At 36.7% G+C, this 22,257-nt stretch overlaps 1 protein-coding gene across 1 annotated transcript in view; it reads left to right on the forward strand.

The window, feature by feature from the left end:
- The window catches only part of LOC117402090 (uncharacterized), a 39,671-nt gene that overhangs the window by 16,663 nt on the left and 751 nt on the right, over window positions 1-22,257 (forward strand). The window contains exons 9-17 of the mRNA XM_059007912.1: window positions 57-329; window positions 1,379-1,645; window positions 7,342-7,524; window positions 8,407-8,679; window positions 8,974-9,297; window positions 15,017-15,283; window positions 20,148-20,420; window positions 20,715-21,041; window positions 21,941-22,228. Of these exons, the coding sequence (XP_058863895.1) occupies window positions 57-329; window positions 1,379-1,645; window positions 7,342-7,524; window positions 8,407-8,679; window positions 8,974-9,297; window positions 15,017-15,283; window positions 20,148-20,420; window positions 20,715-21,041; window positions 21,941-22,228 (2,475 nt within the window). The remainder of the gene's footprint in view (window positions 1-56; window positions 330-1,378; window positions 1,646-7,341; window positions 7,525-8,406; window positions 8,680-8,973; window positions 9,298-15,016; window positions 15,284-20,147; window positions 20,421-20,714; window positions 21,042-21,940; window positions 22,229-22,257) is intronic.

Genomic DNA, 22,257 nt, shown 5'->3' on the forward strand with positions numbered 1-22,257 from the left:
CTGGATGAAGAGATTCTGAAATAATGTTCTGTACTAACATGTGTGTCTTGTTACAGTGCTACCAGAGCCCACCCTTCACACTGAGGCTGTACTGGTAAATCAAACAGGGATTGTTACATGCAGTGTGGATGGCTCATTCCCAGCAAATGCAACCCAAAGGCTGCTCCTCAACGGTTTAATTGTCAATGAAACTCACAATAGTACACCCGCTCAGTACGAGTTTAAAGCAGAGAAAGAACTCAACGGCAAAATGATTACTTGTGAGACTGAGCTGAAGTTAGCTGCTACATCTGTTAAGAAAAATCAAAGTATCACCTTCAGTGTTTTGTGTAAGTATACAGTATGCCGTTGTGTGTGTGTGAGTGTGTCAGTGTTTGTGTGTGTGTGTTTGTGTGTGTGTGTGTGTGTCTGTCTGTCTGTCTGTATGTGTTGTTCAAGGTTTCCGATGCACTGGTGAAAGTTCTGAGGTTTATAATATCCCCTTCGGTCACGATTTTTTTAAATTATAAAACAGTTGTGTAAAATTAGTTGAGATTGAGAAGTTGCTCTCCCAGAACATGTATGCATCATCAAATAGACCCATAGATATGAAACTTAACAATGTACAATTATACATGCAGTATAATGAAGGGGATATTCAGGGGTCCCTCTATTTCATTCACCAAATAAATGAGGAATGCTTGTATTACTAAAAAACTGATCCTAATAAAGATCGATCTAAATGATGATATGGTCTTTATATGAATCTCTCAAAATAAGCTTTTATAAATAAAAATGGTATTGCATATCTAAGCTGAGGGAAATCCTCCCCCTAAAACTTTGTGGTTAAAGGATAGCAAAGAGTTTAATTCATTCAAAAAACTGACAAGAAGAGATGGAGGAGTCTACCAGCTTAAAGTTATGAACAAATTCGGGTCCGCAACTGCGACTGTGACAGTTACTGTGGGGTGTAAGTTTAAGCTAATATTTGAAAGTGTATTCCGTAGGCATGCCATGAGTAAGACTCTTACAGTTGACTGAACGCCACCCTTGAGGGAGTTTCCCCAGTGGAAAGGGTTGAGGAGACGGGACGGTAACAATGTGGCCAGTTCCTGTTCTCAAGATGAGAGTGCTTGTTGGGGCATCCTAAAGCTTAATGTGAAAAACGCTGAAGCATGGTTTTGTAGGACGTGATCATTATATTGTGTTAATTGGTGGCACTAATAAGCGTACGCTAAATTTAATTGTGTCATTTCCTTTACAGGTGAAAAAGATATTAACCAGGGAAATGAATCAGTCAAAAGTATTCAGAAAACGTGCACTATACACAGTGTCCCTTCAAAGAGCTAATATGAATGAATTATTACAGCAGGTTTCTTAATGCCGTTCTTTCTTTCAGATGAGCCCAGTGTAATAAACCCTGCAGAAGAAAGTGTGCCTGTTCTGAAAGGGGACAGCGTAGTTTTTAACTGCACTGCTGATGGTATCCCAGCCCCTACATACACGTGGAAACACCCTGAAGCTGATAATGTGAATATCACAACGAAGGACAGTGTGTCTACTGTGACTATCACAGGAGCCTCATCTAGCAATCATGGTGTTTATGAATGTCATGCTTGGAACATACATGGGAATTCCACAAGGAAAGTTACAGTTGAAGTTACAGGTAATGTAAACCATTTAATGCAATTATAGGCTTACTACTTCATCTACCAATCTCCACACATCCATCTGCTACACTACATTACAACACAGCATGTGAACAGGAACAGAATTAACCAGTAGTCATTTTAACATGCAACCATTTGCAATTAAAATTCATCTTTGCCCAAAAGACAAGATTGTTACCATATTTTAGGCTGTATTTCTACGCGCTTAACTGTCTTAACAATAGCTATGCCATGCCAAAAACAAGTATAGGGAACTGATGAAGAACTTCATCCAGAACATGAAGGCAGGTTTTTATTCTGTGTGAGAATTCCAGCAATGACCACTCTCAGAATGAGCATGGGAAATGACATTTACAGGTAATGTCATGGTTACAGTTAATGTTCTAATGTTAAAGTTTACCCCAGTATTTGTGCGTTGCATTTTAGCACAGTGCTTTTGAAGATTTTCCATGCTTTTCCCATGATGCTAATGTACTGCACTTGCTCGTGTCCAGTGGATCTCAAATAAAAGGGTATTAAAAAAAAAAAAACAATCGCATTGGTTTTGGTAACAGATCTGTAATCACTGAGTATTTGGCGTAGACGAGCCTCCATTTCTGTGGAGTGGTCTGAACAGTACATGTGCCCTTCAGCTATTGAACAGTATTGCAACGGGTTGGGAAAGCTTGGGAACAGCACAGTTCAAAGGGAAATATTGTATGGATTAGGAAAGCTATCATCCATGCAACAAACAGATGCATAGAAAAATAGATTTTCTCATGATTTGTGTTGATTTTCGTTACAGGCAACTATACCCTGCTCCTCACCCTAGTTGCAGTAGCAGCGGTTGCTGTTGTTCTTCTGGTGTCCTTTGTGTACAAAAAGAAACGTACAAGTGGAAGATACACATTCCTACCAACAAATCCTTCAAGTGCAAATGGCAGTGTGACAGAGAACGGCCAGACGGCTGAAGATATACCCTTAACAACAGTATGAACCCACCGAAAAGGACCTGCCTACCATTCGCCCTCAGAAATCCAGCCAAGCACAGTATATAATTAAAGAATTAACTGCAGGTTTTTACCTACATCAAACTTCCAAACATTCTTGTCTTTTGACTTTATGAAGGAGCCGCATTGCTGTCAATGATCCCCAGACCTCTTGCAGTGCTATGCCAAGGCCATGCTGTGGGATGATGTTGCTCTGCTACAGTGAAAGACAGAAAGCATGTGGAGCTTGTCTTTGTTTCTTCATGAAGACAGGAGCCTGTCCTCTTGTTTGCACGCTCAGAGGGATTTATTTATCTTGCAGAGCGACAGGTCTGCAAGAAGAGCCCTTGTAAAATTCTGGGAAATTTTAAAGGTTATTAGATTATTATTATTTTTTTTAACTATTGTGATTTATGGTTTTTATTCAGCGATATATTTCTACTGCCTTAGCTTCCCTTTAAAGTACTGATATTGTTGCACACACCCAAGTCAGCTCCTCTGTATATAAAACTTTTCAATACTTGCAGTAAATTGTATTATTATTATTATTATTATTATTATTATTATTATTATTATCTTTCCCAAGCTCTTGTTGAGGAAAACAGATCGTATTAAAATCGTATTAAAATGGGAACACTTTAGGTATCCGTTATACGTGATTATAAACAATCTATAAACGTGTTATTAACTGTGCTATTAACAATTATAGAATATGAGTAGAAACAATAAGATTATTATTATACACTTTTGCCATTGTTTTTTTTTTTTGCTATTGTTTATAACGGATACGGTCTGCCTGTCCTTTCAGGTCTGTTTGTTTTTCTATGCCTTTCTGTCCGTCTGTCTGTCTTTATATATCTGTCTCACCAGTTGTATGGGGCTGCTTTGTATTTGCAATACAGTTATTATACACTTTTGCCATTGTGGTTTTTTGTGCTATTGTTTGTAATCACTTATAACGGATACCCAGGAGATCCCCGGTTCAAATCCGGCTCAGCCACTGACTCACTGTGTGTGACCCTGAGCAAGTCACTTAACTTCCTTAAAACAAACGAGGTCCTATTGGAAGTGACTCTGCAGCAGCAGTTGTTGATGCATAGTTCACCACCTAGTCTCTGCAAATCGCTTTGGATAAAAGTGTCTGCTAAATGACAACTAATTATTATTAATGACAAATAATAATAATAATAATAATAATAATAATAATAATAATAATAATAATAATAATAATAACGTGTTCTGGATCCCTGCTCCTTTGTTGTGTACATACATGAAGCAATAGCTTCAAGACAGGATGTGTGAGTTGAAACCACAAGAAGGGCTTAACTGCCTGTAAAGTTCTGTGGTGTAAACTGACAAAGATACAGACACTCTGGCAGCCATATTATTAAGAGAGATTGAGACTCAGCTGGTCTCTTGGTATACCAGTTCACTTTTATTGTGGAACAATGGTGCTTGTTTTAACAATCCACGATCTTAATACCGCCTGGTAAAATGTATAACCCTGATTCTCAAACCTGCTCTGTGTTTGTATTGCATGAAGTAGCGTTAATGGTTAGTGAGTCTAGAGCTACAGCCAATAGTTTTGCATCACCTAGAATTTTAGAATTGAGACATTCATTAAAAATTATATGAACGTGATTTAGATATTTTATTTAACAGCATGTAATCAAAGAAACTGCAAAATGATATCGCCAAAGTCTACCGTAATAGTTGTACAGTAGTATTTCATGTTAGATTTAGAAAAGTCACAGTTTTCCATTTGTCAGTTTTTTTTATTAACTATATGGACAACTACAAAGCTGTCTGTAATTCATATATGTTAACATTATTCAGCAGGTTTCATTCGACTCTATGAAGCAAAATTAATTAATTCTGTAGGGTGATGCAAAACCTTTGGCCATAGCTGTAGGCTTTTAGTTACGGACGCACCCTTTTGTGGTTTCATCACACAATGTGAAAATATAACATGTACACGCCACATAAAAATAGACCAAAATAGCTTCTAAACATAGTGAAAGGCGCTTACTTGAGTTTTTTTGGGGGGAGATGTGTCCGATTGCATACACTAACAGTAAACCTCAACTGGATTAATAGAGTTAGAATGGCGCTATTAAGATCGGCCACCGTTTAGATCATTAAAATGGACTCCAGTAAACAAACTAGTAAAATAAGTCTGTATGAAATACAAATGCACAGAATCTGAATTCTCTTTGTTTTGTTCCATTGTGAACACTGTATATTCTGCTGGCTGTTTTTTGAAGGGATTGCAAATGACCTCAGTGTTAATGTCTGTATAACATCAAAGGACTTGACTACTGAGAAAAAAAGGGGTTTAAGGGGTATTTTAAGAAAAACAAACTGTAATTTAATTTTACAATTTTGCTTAATATGCACATCACATTTTTTAGTAAATTCCCATTTTTGATGCCAGTGTACTGCAATTGTTTTAAGGCTGCTGAAATGATATGCCAAAACGCTTTTTATCCTAAATAAATTGTGTGTTGCTATGCCTAAATAGATAAAGTTTTGGGCAATGCCTTCAGTATTGTAACAACTGAAATGCCTTGAGGTCTCCTGATTTGTCAGATTTCTTATAGCTTCTTATAGTTTCATTTAGAAATATATGATGGATTTTTTTTTTTTATTAAGCATGTTGTTTTTTTGTTTGATTTTTAAAAAACTTTTCCAACAAGGATGGCTTTTTAAAAAAAATAAAAATGCTGATAAAAGAAGGTGTTGTTTGCGTGAGTAATTAAAATGACAGGACGTGTGATATGAAACTACCACAGAGGGCACAGCTCTGTTTTGCAGTATTCTCCGTTACCAGCATTACAGAGACGACCGAATGGAAAAGACAAAGAGAACGGTTAAAGCGAATAGGCATAAAATCACAGTATCTTCAGCATCCTCAGTTTGTATGCTTCTCGTGAGGTCCTTATACGCTGATTAGGATTCTGTCTGTCTTTCTCTGTCTGTCTGACTGACTCTTTTGAACTTCTATCATACAGTTCTGGCTAAAGGTTTTGCATCACCCTATAGATTTGACTAATTTTGCTTCATAAAGTCGAAACCTGCTGAATTATGTTACGTTAACATACTGAATTACATGCGTCTTTGTAGTTTTTCCATTTGGACACAGCTATAGACTCCAAGCCTCTTGTATATCAAGTATATCACATTCCCACCCGATACGCATGCCAGCGTCAGTGCCACACTGTCGCTGGAGGTGAAAAGCGGTCAGTGCCTGCTGGCGCTGGTGTGTAACACCTGTAACATGTTAAACCAGCGCTCAGTGCCGCACCGCCGCGGACCAGCAGCCCATTGCAACCTAGCAAGCCAATATAGAAAGTGTCACATGATAATTGTTGGTGTAGTGTTTTTAGCTGGCTGAAATCATCTTCTTTAGAAACTTTATTTTTATTTTTGATGGCGCGCATTGTAAGTGATATTCTGGAAGACGAGACTCCCTTTTCAAAGCGCGTATAAACAAGCAATCAGCAGCGACAGTGCTTCCCGGCAGCTTTTGTCGAAATTCTCATTTTATATGTATTTTCTGTTAACATTAGTTTATGGATAATCTTGTTTGCTTTTAAACCAATTAAATTGTTACAAAAAAAGACTATTCTATAGTCCATTCATTTTAATTCCGTACATGGTCATGCTCAAATACACACTCCCTTTTTTCTTTCTATATTTACCCGAAACCTCGCTTAATATAATTTTAGGAAATGACATGTCAGCACTGTGCTTGCATCCAGAGCGCGTCTGCCGATGAAAATAAAAATACGGCTAAAAACAAAACAGTATTCGGTTCAACAGAGACAGTCAGTAGCTTAAAAACAAATAAGCAAAATGCTCCGTGTCTGTCTGTGCAGTTTGAAATTTGAATGTGCCGTCCCCGCTAGCTCTGCGACGCTCAGCCAATAGGCAGGGACGGGACGTTGAAAAGAATTGTGGGAAATGTGGGATCAGGCATAGAAGCAAATGCGTGTTTCAAGGTCTTAAAACGATTATCACTTACAATGTGCGCCATCAAAAATAAAAATAAAGTTCCTAAAGAAGATGATTTCAGCCAGCTAAAAACACTACACCAACAATTGTCATGTGACACTTTCTATATTGGCTTGCTAGGTTGCAATGGGCTGCTGGTCCGCGGCGGTGCGGCACTGAGCGCTGGTTTAACATGTTACAGGTGTTACACACCAGCTCCAGCGACAGTGTGTCACTGACGCTGGCATGCGTATAGGGTGACAAGGATATTTGTGCATGGTGTTTTTGAGTTGTTTATTTCTTTCTGGTCCTGCGATTTTTATTATGTGTGTTTTTCTCCTTTCATAAACACTACATACATATCCATTAAGTGAAAAAAGAAGCGATATCTGAAAAACACACATTGGAAATGTGATAAAAAAAAAAAAAAAGCCAAGTTATCAAAAGTGCTCAGCCATTTAAAGTGGAAATATATATAAAAAAAACACAAGCCAAGTTTCAAGAAACCGTTGGGGCAACCTCCACTTTATCTTCACTTTAAATGACTGCGCACTTTTGATAACTTGGCGTTTTTTCACATTTCCCATGTGTTTTTGTTCAGATTAATAATTTTGTTGTAACTTTCAGTTTTTTTTTTTAAAAAAAGGCACAACGTGATCCTGATAAATTCTGTCAGCTCTTCCTGTTGTAATTCGGTTTTAAGAAATAAAAACATTTCCTGTGAAATTGAGGAAGGCAGCGACAGAGCAACACTCGCTCGTACAGCTGCTGCATTGTAAAGCACTCGCCGAACAGCTACACACATAGCTATATACACACCGTATGTATTTACGTAGACTGTATAGCTATAAGCAAACTCAAAATGGAATTTGGATCTTTGATTGTCTTAGGAGTTCTGGTTCTCTGTCCAGAAGGTAAGTTATATAACGTTTATATTTTAGATTTTAGGTGTGTTTTATAATTATATTCTTTCTGTTACCGTACATTAAAAATGCAAATATCAGGGTGTACCAGCTAAACAAACAAGCATTAAGCAGGCTTTGGTAATGAACAATTATGATTAACAATTATTATTATTATTATTATTATTATTATTATTATTATTATTATTATTAGTAGTAGTAGTAGTAGTAGTAGTAGTATATTCTGTTGAAATGGAGTGGTAGGGATAAATGGAGGAATTGTGCTTAAATATACAGGGATGGAAATAAGTCTCTCGTTGTATAGCGGTTTGATCCATCCCTGGTTTTACTTTGAGTTTAATAAGACACATCTGAGCTTGTTACCTTTATAACGTGGCTAATCAAGCTTGTATTTAAGAACTGGGATAGGTGAAACTGTTCTTAAATAGGAGTCTTATTTCCATCCCTGATGTAATGTTTGGGAGTGGTACATCTTTGTAAATGAAGAAGCCGTGGCCTCTTTTTCACATGGCGTGTGCGTGTTTTAGTTTTACATAGGCTGAAGACAAGCAAGCGTCTCAATTTACCCCATGCACGGGGCAAGCTGAGACACAGTGAAGTTGAGACAGTATAGGGTTAGGGTTAGGGTTATATCGTTAAGTATACTCTAACTGTGCATAATAACATTGTAATTATGTGTAAGTACACATGTACTTTGTAAAGTGTCACCTATTATTATTATTATTATTATTATTATTATTATTATTATTGGATCATTTGCATTTGCATTACCACGCGTTGCTCAAGGGGGATGCATCATCATACAGCAAATCAGTTTTTGAAAAACATTCACATTTTAAAAATGTTTTTTATTTTGCTTCATTCCAATGTTAGGTGCCTCTTCTGCTGTCTGTGATGTGAATATTGACCCCTCTATAGTCGTGGTGAGATTTGGAGACCCAGTGACTGTCAACTGCTCCACAACACGTGAAGATGTATTGGGGGCTGGCTGGGAGTCTTCTGTTAACCCTGTGAATGAAATGAATAGTAAAATAGCAGTTTGGAAAGTCAGCAGCCTCACTGTTTGGGATGCAGAGCCAAAATGCTTTATAAACTACATGAATGAACCCCGTCAGTGTGCAGAAAAACTGGATTTGGTTGTTTACAGTAAGAGACTTCATAGAACCTTAATTTGCATTGTGTGTCCATTGTTTACACTGTTTTAGAAATCATTCTAACTGATCATACTGAACTGCTCACTTGAGGTAGTCAACTTGAGCAATAATGAATGCATCACAATGGTTTACAAATATCATTTTCATTTCCAGAGATTTCAAAAAAACTCCTCTCCCTCGTCTCTAACCAGGCTAATATGGATAAAGAAAAACAATTGAGCCTGAGATTGTAATGTTACTCGTATATCGGACTCCAAATGTGTCAAATTTGTATGTTCATTTGCAGAGTATCCAGAAAGCGTCTCCCTCATCGCTCCTGAGTTTATGAAGATCGGTGAAGAATCTAAAATAACGTGCCAGGTCCTAGATGTGGCTCCTATCAGATATCTCAGTGTGAAGCTGTATAAAGGAGATGAACAGCTTGGGAATAGAAGCTTTAATCATGACTCAACACGGTTTCCTGTGAATGAAAGCATCCCCTTCCCAGTAACACCAACCAGAGCAGACAATGGAGCGGAGTACACTTGTGTGGCAGAGCTTCAATTGGGACCAGGAGGACCGAAACTAAATCCAGCAAAACTCTCTCCTCCCTTGAAAATACCAATAGTTTGTAAGTTGAGCGATTCTTTTTCATCAGTATTTTAGATCAGTATTTTATTCAAGATGTACTTCTGCCGATATACAGAATACGCCCTTTTTTTAAAACCATTTTTTTACCTCTTTCATTTTAATTTATAATATTGTCTTTCATTATTTTTGGTTGACATTTTTAAAAACTTCTTTTGTGTATTTATTGATGTATTTAATATTTTATTTCATTCTTTTATTCAAAATTTAAGTTTATTGCCCACCCATCCCTCCTCTCTCGAAACAAGCCGGTTACCATGACAACAAGTTTACAAGCATTTCAAACTTCCTGTATACAGACAAAAAAAAAGTCATTGAGCTGTTGTTCTGGGAAGAGAGGAAACGTAAATTAATCCAACAGGTCTTATTCAGCAACACAGCAGCAAACAGCATGAACGGTGAGGTCAGTAAAAACAGACGTTTTGTTTTCTCTTTCACTTCCTGTGTATTATTTGTTTATAGTGACATCTACTGGGCGCGTTAAGTAAGTGAGCCGCTCAGAAAGCACACTGGTGACGTCACAGACCAGGAGTAACTGAGTCAAAACAGTGGATGGGCGGGTTAAGTTGAATGCAAGGGCATTCAGCGTGGATTTATTAATAAACAAACAAAAGATTTAAACAATGAACAAAACAAAAAGGCGCGATGGCCAAGCAAATAGAAACAAGTATATTTGTTTAAATACAGCAATTGTTAATTTTATATGTTCTCGCGCGCTCTCTCTCCGCTCTCCCGTACTCTCCTCTCTACACTCAACCCCGAGTGCAGAGAGCTGCAGGTTTTTATACTCTGGCCGAGGGATTAACTAGTTGTTAATTATCTTATTATCCCTCGGCAAGAGTCTGCACGTGTTTTGTAAGGATGCATGACTGTCAGCTAGTTAAATAATCAGTAGCTGATCAGCCATGCATCCTCACAGGGTTTTTAAATATAATAATAAAAGACGCGGCGCTTTTACCTGCGCCGCAAACAAAAATACAGACAGTAATAAATAGGGGCGGGACACTCCGCCACAGGCGAATAATAATTAGCAGAACCTTTGACGTATTTTCTTTAATTGTTAAACGTATATATGCTGCCAGACTTTCTATTACTAAATTAAATAATAATGGTGAAAGTGGACATCCCTGACGCATTCCACGTGAAATATTAAAGGGCTTCGATAAAACAGTGCCAGTGTATACAGAAGCTATTGGACTCTTATATAATGTGGATATCCAGTGTATACAGAAGCTATTGGACTCTTATATAATGTGGATATCCAGTGTATACAGAAGCTATTGGACTCTTATATAATGTGGATATCCAGTGTATAAAGTTGCCTTTAAAACCCATACGATCTAACACTGCATATAAGAAATTCCATTCCACCCTATCGAAGGCTTTATCCACATCTAGAGGTATTACTAAAGCTTGTTGACCTTGATCTTTGAAAGCTTCTAAAACAGTTAGAAGTTGTAAAACATTATCTGACGAAAATCTTTTTTTTCATGAAGCCCTTTTGGCCCGGATGAATAATTTCTTCCATTACAATGGACAAACGTTGAGCTAGAATGAAGGCTAATATTTTACAAATCGGTTTGGATTAATGCTATTGGACGATAATTAGAGCAGCATAGGGGGGTCCTTCCTTATGAATTAATGTAATATGAGATAAATTCATAGATTGTGGTAATTGCTGGGTAGCAAATGCATATTGAAAAACATTAACTAGTCTGTTAGCCAAAATTTCCTTAAGTTTATAAAATTCTGCTGATATCCCATCTGCTCCAGGAGTTTTATTGCATGGGAGTTTGTCAGTAGCCCTCAACGCTTCTTACAAAGAAATTGGGTTTTCAAGACAATTAGCTTGGTCTTCAGTTAATTCTTTAAGTTTAGCTTTATTCAGAAATGAATCGATACGCATTTTATCATTAATGTTATTTGCAGAATAGAGTTTCTTATAAAATTCTTTATTAACTTCTTCAGGATTAGTAATTACTTGGTCATCTCGGGTTTTAATAGCTGCTATACATCTAGACTCACTAAGTTTTTTGAGTGAATTTGCCAGAACTTTGCCAGATTTGTCACCTTGTTCATAATATAGCCTTTTTATTCTATTCAAGTGGAACACTGTTTTTTCTGTGAGTATGTTGTTTAGTTGAAATTTAAGTCGAATAAGTGTCATTTGCTGGTGTTGGATCTATACTAAATTTAGCCTCAGTTTCTTTGATACTTTTTTCAAGGATTTGAATTTTGGTATTTAGTTTTTTTTTTTTTTGCTGAAGCATAAGAAATTATTTTACCTCTGATATAAGCTTTAAAGGCGTCCCATACAACATTTGGATTTGTTTCACCATTACTGTTAATATCAAAATATTATTTAATTGCTGACTGAATGTAGTCTTTAAATGTTGTGTCTCTAATTAGAATTATTAAACCTCCATGTTTTTTTCTTTTTTAATAGATATATTATCAAAATCCAGTAAGAGTGTGACAGGGGTGTGATCAGAAACTCCATTAGTATCAATAGACGTATCTAGTGCATTTGCAACAATACATTTTGATATAAATATATTATCAATTCTGGAAAAAAGTTTTATGTGCAGCTGAGAAAAAAGAATAGTCTTTTTCTGAGGGGTTTAATAATCTCCATATATCTGCTAAGCCACGTTCAGTAATTACATTATTTAAAGCTGATGTTACTCCCTTAAATCCACCTATATCTTTCGATGTATGGTCAACAATGTCATCCATGGTAGCATTAAAGTCCCCTCCAACTATCCATGGGATAACTCTCCATGGATTTAGTTTTTGCATTAGCGATTTATAGAATTCTTGCTGGTTATAATTAGGGGCATATATATTTGATAAAATAAACATTTGGTTACCTACATTTATTTTAATGGCTATAATACGTCTCTCTGTATCTTGCAACTTGTCAATACATGTCAAGTTTAGTTTTTTATTAATTAATATAGCAACTCCCCTGGATTTTGAGTGATATATGGAGTAGAAAACATGGCCTAACCAACTCCTTTTTAGTTTCTCAATCTTAGCTTCTAACAAGTGAGTTTCCTGTAGCAATGCTACATCACATTTTAAGCTTTTTAAGCAGGACAATATTTTATGTCGCTTAATAGGGTGATTAAATCCCTTTACATTCCACGATACCACCTTTAGTCTGTGTTGAAGTCCGTTTTCAAACAGCATTCGAATATTACATAAACAAAGAACTAGTGAGAATAAAAGAAAAACGTTGAAAGAAAAAGTATCTACTGAGGGTGTTAACCAACATCTAAACACCCATCGAAAACAAACTCCTGCTCAGTAAAATAAATATTAACTAAATACATTAGTTTGCAATAAAACATTTAGATCGAAAGAGTGAGCTTAGTTATAATGTTAATCTTGCAAGAATGTATTTAAATGTCTGTGTAATTATAAATTCATAAACAGATGTAGGCCTACACAGATACACATGACACATTGATATAGCTACTATTAACGTTATTGTTTGTACACAACATACAAATACATACATACACGCATATATTTTCATTCATACAGCAGCTAAGTTAAATGAAGTCTCCCTAAAATTAAGTTACACACAAACAGGTTCATTTCATTACCATGCTTATTTTTTCCATCATATTTTTGATAGTAGTCTATATGTGCTTATCTATCGAAATAGTAGACCTTGTGATAATGGGGGATTTCAGGAAAATCTGGAAACTTGCTTTTCATGAAGGCTGACGTTTCCTCCACAGAGCGAAAAAAAAGTTTTTTTCAAGCTTGGAGGATGCTGGATACACAGTTCCATACTGTATATTCTTGCCACGCAGATATTTTCAGGCAGCAGTGTGGAGTAGTGGTTAGGGCTCTGGACTCTTGACCGGAGGGTCGTGGGTTCAATCCCAGGTGGGGGACACTGCTGCTGTACTTTTGAGCAAGGTACTTTACCTAGATTGCTCCAGTAAAACCCCACTGTATAAATGGGTAATTGTATGTAAAAATAATGTGTAAAAAAATAATGTAATTGTTTGTAAAAATAATGTGATATCTTGTAACAATTGTAAGTCGCCCTGGATAAGGGCGAGTGCTAAGAAATAAATAACATTTTCAAATCATATTATTATTATTTATTTCTTAGCAGACGCCCTTATCCAGGGCGACTTACAATCGTAAGCAAATACATTTCAAGTGTTACAATACAAGTAATACAATAAGAGCAAGAAATACAATAACTTTTGTTCAAGCAAAGTATAAGTGTGACAACCACAATTCAATAATACAGCAGATAATAGTGATAGTTACATCAGGATATGATTAAATAGTGATAGTTACATCAGGATATGATTAAATACAAAGTACTACAGGTTAAACACTTGGCAGATTACAGTATTCTGAAGTACAGGATTAAATGCAGTAAAATAGGGGCAGATAAGAGCAAAATAAAGCACATTTACATATCCTTTCTTTTTTTCCTGTAACTCTGGTGAGAAGTCTGGATAAATGCTGATGTGATGCCCTTGATATTGCAGTTGATTTGCCGCCAGTCTAGCAAGTTCCATCACTAGTTGTTTATCCTGGTACCTCAGAAACCGCATAATAAGTGCGCGGGGTCTCTCTCCTGGAGCAGACCTTGGTTTCAGTGTACGATGTGCGCGTTCAATTTCAAATCGACGTTGTCTCTCAAGTTTGTCCCTCCCAAAAATTTCACAAAGTAGTTCACAAGGAAAGTCCACCAAATTCGCTGTCTCCGTTTTTTTTCAGGCACACCAATAATTCTGATATTGTTTCTTCTATTACGGTTCTCTTGGTTTATTATTTTACCTCTCAGTCTCTATTTCTTTTGTATTTTCTGTGGTGTCATGCTTTGTGGGGTTGTTAATGTCTTCTATGGAAGAAATACGAGTTTCCGTCTCAGTTACCCTTTCTTCCAGATTTGATATTTTCTCTTGTGTTTTTGTATTATTTTCAAGCAGGTTTTGAAGAAGTTCTTTGATAGTCTGTAGTTCGTTCAAACTAATGGTTTGACTGATATCCTGTTCTGTGTAAGGCGCTTCATCAGAGCCGTCATTGCTGTTCGTAGACTAGCACTTCTGTCGCTTTTTTGGAGCTACTGGAGTGGTTCCTTTTTCCTTTTTTTGGTTGAAGCTGGCGTACTCATGTTCTATCGCACACAAAATGTACTTTTATTTAGAAAAAATAAGTAAAATTGACCAAGAAGTATTATATTATAAAATACTGAGCGGAGCGCTGACGTCTCACGCCCGTCCGACTTTCTGCATCAAGTGACTCTCCAAGTGCATTTTTTAAATCATCAACTCTAAAAGACCTTGTAAAATATGAAAGATGTCCAATTGAACAAATAATTAGATACTTTTTGTTAATTGAGAGCTTAAGTTGAAATGAAAAGCAGAAGACCCAGCGGCCCTCGAGGACTGCAGTTTGACACCGCTGTTCTAGAATATTTTAGCTGAGGAAACGTTTCTTACAGTAGGACAAACACGAGACAGCCACTTTGACTGTGATGAATGAAGCTGACAAAAAATCCTCTCACTCAATCTAGGTTGTTCAAAACCCAGACGCATCAATTAAACTCGGTTTCAACTGCCCCATATAAATTCCATCAAAAAACATGAACCCTCTGCTCTCTGGCCAGGAGGCATGGCTCTATGTAATGCAATCTAATCACTGACCCCCTTTTTTCTTTTCAGACAAGCCCCGTCTATTGAGCGCTGCTGAAGAAAATGTTGAAGTTCGTGAAGGGGGCAGTATAGTTTTAAAATGCTCCGCTGATGGGAGCCCAGCCCCCACGTATGAGTGGAAATACTCCAAAGCTGATAATGTACAGGAGATAACGAAGGATGGAGTGTCTACTGTAAACATCACAAGAGCCTCGTCTAGCAATGCCAGGGTTTATGAATGCCATGCTAAAAACAGATATGGGGTCGCAAGGAAGAACATCACCCTTACAGTCAAAGGTAACGTTATAATTACAAGAGGTAATTGTTTTTAAATATATGGTAGCACTTAATTACTGTGTATTTACACAGTAGTTACATAGTAAATGCATGTGTACTTACACATCATTACAATGTTATTATGCATAGTTACAATGTACTTAATGTGGAAATCATTGTGCACGATATAACTCTAACCCTAAACCTTACCCCCTAACCCAAACCCAAACACTTTTCTGATACAATTGGGGACTTGCATGTATCGTGCAAAAAGATTTACAGGAGTCATATAAATACTGCCAGCTATAGCCTGAAACCTAAATCTGACCTCGGTCGTATATCAGCTCTGGGTATGGTTCTGCTGGTAAGGTGTTTTTGTTTCTCATTTTGTAACATTAATATGATTTCTTCTTTCAAAAAGGGAATTAAAGAATCGAGGAAAACGCTTTGAAAATATGACTCATTGTTTTGCGCATTATTTTGCCTCTTGCGCAGAAACACAAAGGCAAGATAATACAGTTGTGATTCATGAATTCTTTTGGTTGTATTCCCTTGCTAGGTCGAGATGCATTCGTCTGTTTTGTTGTTGTTGTTGTTGCTGGAGTGGGGGTGTTGGTGTTCGCAGGCCTCGTGGTCGGATTCATATGTTACAGAAAAAGAATGACTTGAGCCACTGGACCTGGCCAGGATGGAAAAGAAGACACGCCAAAACATATTTAATAAGAAGAAGAAAAAGAAAAAGTTAATTAAGCTTTTAAACACATTGTTTTATGTGAAATAAAAAAATTGTACCAGAAATCAAATCTGTATATTTTTTTATTTAACAACAACAACAACAACAACAACAACAACAACAATAATACATACATACATACATACATACATACATACATACATACATACATACACAGCTATGGCCAAAGGCATCACCCAGAATTTTTCTATTGAGACATAATTAAAAAAAAATGAACATAATTTAGATCTTTTAGGTCTGCTGGCCGCTGCATTTGGGCTTCCCCTCTGCGATGTACCACACTTCATTGTGCCGGTTAAACACTGTCCTAGGGTTGAAACAAAAACAGAGCAAGGCCATGACAAGAAGCAGTCAAAAAATCTGCGGACAACACAATTCCTCGGAAATCGCGGAATCTGCAGGCGGCTCCCGCAGAATTCGCAGTCTTCCACAGAGGCGCCATATTCTGCAGCTGCACCGTCATCATAATGATCATAAACAGACTGCTACAGAAGCGCATAAGATAGGCTTGATGTTTACGCGATTTGTTCTAAGGTTAAAGTGAGTTCCCTGTCTGAATCACCGCTTTGCTTAATTAAATAGGAGTGCTTTGCAGGTAAGGCTCATGGATTTCAGTAGCCAGGTCCTCTTTAATATCTATTTGCCGCTGTACGGTTTGGTTCTGGCTAGTTTCGACAAACAGCCAGTGGAAAAGCACCTATACCGTGATGACCCGGGGCCCTCCTGGCTCGGACGTGCCAGTGGAAACGAGGTATCAGAGGGTCGCTCACCTGTTGTATCCGGCTCCGTAGTAGAAGGTGGTGTTATAGGAGGCAGAGGCAGCGTTGAGCTCTCTGGAGAGCAGAATGGAGTAGAGCTTGGTGTTGACTGACAACATCCAGCCTCCGAAGGACTTCACGTACTTTTTCCATTGAATTTATAATGTGGTTTTCCTGCCAGAACCCCCTTTGCTGATGAGATGTGTATCTCAATGGTACTCTATTGGCTGAAGAAATACATTTGCAATGTGAAAGCTGGCATGCCTTTAAGCTGGCGCTTCCATCTTCCCTCATAATCAGCGTTTGTGCAGATGACCTCATAAGCCGAGCATTCTTTATGAATCCACAACTGCTGCTGGTTAGTTACAAGCTGTATCGGTGCTATGCTTCAGTGTCGGAGGTCCCGGGTTCACGCCCCACCCCTACCTGCGAGAACCGGAATCGTTACATATCGCATCTTGAAACTTTGAAAATAACTTTAAAACAACATTAATTGAAAAAAGAAGTGATATCTGAAACAGAAACTAATTGAAAATGTGAAAAAAACGCCAAATTATGAAAAGTGCTCTGCCATTTAATGTGGAGATATAAAAACTTTTGATAACTTGGCGTTTTTTCACATTTCCAATGAGTTTTTGTTCAGATTAATAACTTTGTTGTGACTTTTAGTTTCGTTTTGTTTGTTTTTTCCAAAAAGTTACAAAGTGTGATAAATTCTGTCAGCTCTTCCTGTTGTAATTCGGTTTTAAGAAATAAAAACATTTCCTGTGAAATTGAGGAAGGCAGCGACAGAGCAACACTCACTCCTACACCTGCTGCATTGTAAAGCACTCGCCGAACAGCTACACACATAGCTATATACACACCGTATGTATTTACGTAGACTGTATAGCTATAAGCAAACACAAAATGGAATTTGGATCTTTGATTGTCTTAGGAGTTCTGGTTCTCTGTCCAGAAGGTAAGTTATATAACGTTTACATTTTAGATTTTAGGTGTGTTTTATAATTATATTCTTTCTGTTACCGTACATATGCAAATATCAGGTGTTTAAATATACAGGGATGGAAATAAGGCTCTTGTTGCATAGCGGTTTGATCCATCCCTGGTTTAACTTTGAGTTTAATAAGACACATCTGAGCTTGTTACCTTTATAACGTGGCTAATCAAGCTTGTATTTAAGAACTGGGATAGGTGAAACTTTTCTTAAATAGGAGTCTTATTTCCATCCTTGATGTAATGTTTGGAAGTTCTTTGTAAATGAAGACATAAGACTCTCTCCCTCCAGAAACACGACCTCAGTCGGGCACACCCAAAAAAACTCAAGTAAGCTTTCAGTACGTTTAGAAGCCGTGGCCTCTTTTTCACATGGCGTGTGCGTGTTTTAGTTTTACATTGCCTAACAACAAGTCTCTTTTTGAGAAAAAACAAAACCAAAACAAAAACAAAACAACAACAACAAACAAACAAACAAAAGGCAAATTGAACAACTTTTTCTGTCATTTTTTTGCCTCCATTTTGTGCAGGAAATTGAAACAGTAAGGTATGGAACAGTGAGTGAGATGAAACCACAAAAGGGTGCGTCACTAAAAGACTACAGCTCTGGCCAAAAGCATTGCATGCACAGAAAGAATAAACGCATTTTGCTTCATAAAGTCAAAGGAAACCTGCTGAACAATGTAACGTTAACATACCGAATTACATAATGCTTTGTGGTGTCCATATAGTTAACCAAAAAACTGACACAAATTGAAAAAAGGTGACATTTTGAAATCTAATATGAAAGACTGTATTTTGTAATTATGGCTTCCGGTAGACTTTTGCAATATCATTGTGTAGAATACATCATGAATACATTAACATATCTAAATTATGTTCATTATATATATATATATATATATATATATATATATATATATATATATATATATATATATATATATATATATATATATATATAGGGGAGACGGGGGTAAGTTGAGATACATTGAAGTTGAGACAGTATAGAACAAACATTAAAAGGGCAAAATGATTCCATTAAAACACATTTATTAATTGACAATGCAGAAAACAATTCAATACATTATAATGTCTGTTATAAAATATAACTTCAACAAGTGTGCATTAAAAATACATTTAACAAGAAAAAATACATTTAATGAAGCCAGCTGATTCCAGCTATTAAAATATACTAATTACTGTTTAAAAATCATAGTAATAATTTTTCGGCTGTGGTGAAAATTCATTAATTTAATGAAAGACAAGTAAAACAACCGAATAGGAAAAGATTAAGCTACTGTCAAGGATATTAACGATGATAATTAATGAAGAACCAATTAATTTGTGATATACAACTTTTCTGGAGTCAGTCACATTTGCTTTAACCCGAGTGAAACAAAACTGCTATTATTACAGGTTGCAGTAAACATAGTAATTATAGAGTACAAGAAGTAATGAAAAAGGTCACGAGAATAAATACACAAAACAGATTTTAAAAACAATTGAATTAAATGGACATACTGTGGAATCATGTTCCCTTCAGAGTAAAAGCAGACAAATCATTTTAAAAAGTATTTAACTTTAATATTTATTATTATCTAATTATACGGTGTATTTCAATGTTATTATGTATAGTTACAATGTACTTAATGTTTAAATCTGTTTACAGGATATATGTAAGTACACAATTGTATCAGAAAATGGTTAGGATTAAGGCAAGTGAAACTGTACAGAGATACAACCAAATAAATGGAACCTATACTTTTGATAAGTATCTTTCACACAGACGACATGCCAGGCGACGCGGGGCGACACCAGGGCGACAGGAATTAAATAGGACTGAATACTATTTTTGCGATTTGTCGTGCGACAACTAGGATACTGACCAATCAGAGAACAGCTTCAATTCTGTGGTCCAGCAGGGTGAAGCAGTATCCAATTTAATAATCCTTGTCGTTGAAAAAAATACCCAGAGCTTTATGACGAAGGTCATCACAATTATAAAGATAAGCCTGGTGTGTATGGTTTATTAACATATAAGTTGAAATACCGTCAGAGAAGACACTCATGGTGTCATATCATGCTGTCGAATATGTACCAGTCTTGATCATAGTTTTGTCAATAGCAATTTGCAATAGTCGTATAGATCTGGCAGTTTTCAGACCTGTAGCATCGCTTCTGGTGTGTATGATCAAGTCACTGTGAAAGTATAGTGTAGCCCAATGAAAAACCGCATCGTGTCGGTATTTGGAGGACTTTAGGGTTAGGGTTATATCGTTAAGTATACTCTAACTGTGCATAATAACATTGTAATTATGTGTAAAAACATTCACATTTTAAAAATGTATTTTATTTTGATTCATTTTCATGTTAGGAGCTGCTTCTGCTGTCTGTGATGTGAATATTGACCCCTCTAGAGTCGTGGTGAGATTTGGAGACCCAGTGACTGTCAACTGCTCCACAACACGTGAAGATGTATTAGAGGCTGGCTGGGAGTCTTCTGTTTCCCCTGTGAATGAACCAGATAGTAAAATAGCAGTTTGGAAAGTCAGCAGCCTCACTGTTTGGGATGCAGAGCCAAAATGCTTTATAAACTACATGAATGAACCCCGTCAGTGTGTAAAAAAACTGGATTTGGTTATTTACAGTAAGTGACTTCATAGAACATTAATTTTCATTGTGTGTCCATTGCTTACACTGTTTTAGAAATCATTATAACTGATTATAATGAACTGCTCACTTGAGCTAATCAACTTGAACAATAATGAATGCATCACAATGGTTTAAAAATGTCATTTTCATTTCCAGAGATTTCAAAAAAACTTTCCTCCCTCGTCTCTAACCAGGCTAATATGGATAAAGAAAAACAATTGAGCCTGAGATTGTAATGTTACTCGTATAGCGGACTCCAAATGTGTCAAATTTGTATGTTCATTTGCAGAGCTTCCAGAAAGCGTCTCCCTCATCGCTCCTGAGTTTATGAAGATCGGTGAAGAATCTAATATAACGTGCCAGGTCCTAGATGTGGCTCCTATCAGATATCTCAGTGTGAAGCTGTATAAGGGAGATGAACAGCTTGTGAATAGAAGCTTTACTCATAACTCAACACAGTTTCCTGTAAATGAGAGAGTCCCCTTCCCACTAGTAACACCAACCAGAGCCGACAATGGAGCGGAGTACACTTGTGTGGCAGAGCTTCAATTGGGACCCGGAGGACCGAAACCAAATCCAGAAAAACGCTCTCCTCCCTTGAAAATACCAGTATTTTGTAAGTTGAGCGATTCTTTTTCATCAGTATTTTAGAGCAATAAAAGTCATATGTGTTTGTTACCCATGAAAACAAAAATAACCGCACGTTTTTTGCGTTGTTGACAGAATTCAGGATGTACTTCTGCCGATATACAGAATACGTCCTTTAAATATATATATATATATATATATATATATATATATATATATATATATATATATATATATATATATATATATATATTTACGTCTTTCTATTTTTTAAAATTTGTATTTCATTGTTTTTGTTGACTTTTTTTAAACTTCTTTTATGTATTTATTTATTTAATATTTTATTTCATTATTATTATTTTTTTTAAAATTAAGTTTATTGCCCTCCCCTGTCCCTCCTCTCTCGAAACAAGCCGGTTACCGTGGCAACAGGTTTAAAAGCATTTCAAACTTCCTGTATACAGACAAAAAAAAAGTCATTGAGCTGTGTTCTGAGAAGAGAGGAAACGTAAATTAATCCAACAGGTCTTATTCAGCAACACAGCAGCAAGCAGCATGAACGGTGAAGTCAGTAACACAGACGTTTTGTTTTCTCTTTCACTTCCTGTGTAGTACAGTATATGTTTATAGTGACATCTACTGTCTTTTTGCGGTACAACACCACAGCAGTTTATAGAGGAAACGTTTTTTTTACAGTAGGACAAACACTAGACAGCCACTTTGACTGTGATGAAGCTGACAAAATATCCTCTCACTCAATCTAGGTTGTTCAAAACCCAGACGCATCAATTAAACCTGGTTTCAACTGCCCCATATAAATCCCATCAAAAAACATGAACCCTACACAGCAATGCACACTGCTCTCTGGCCAGGAGGCATGGCTCTATGTATTGCAATCTAATCACTGACCCTTTTTTTTGTTTTCAGACAAGCCCAGTCTGTTGAGCGCTGCTGAAGAAAATGTTGAAGTTCATGAAGGGGGCAGTATAGTTTTAAACTGCTCTGCTGATGGGAACCCAGCCCCCACGTATGAGTGGATATACCCCAAAGCTGATAATGTACAGGAGATAACGAAGGATGGAGTGTCTACTGTAAATATCACAAGAGCCTCGTCGAGCAATTCTGGTTTTTATACCTGCCATGCTAAAAACAGATATGGGGACAAGATGATGAACATCACTGTTGCAGTTAAAGATCAAGTTATAATTACAGGAGGTAATTGTTTTTAAATATATGGTAGCACT

This window comes from Acipenser ruthenus, chromosome 36, assembly GCF_902713425.1.
Source record: "Acipenser ruthenus chromosome 36, fAciRut3.2 maternal haplotype, whole genome shotgun sequence".
Lineage (NCBI taxonomy): Eukaryota > Metazoa > Chordata > Actinopteri > Acipenseriformes > Acipenseridae > Acipenser > Acipenser ruthenus.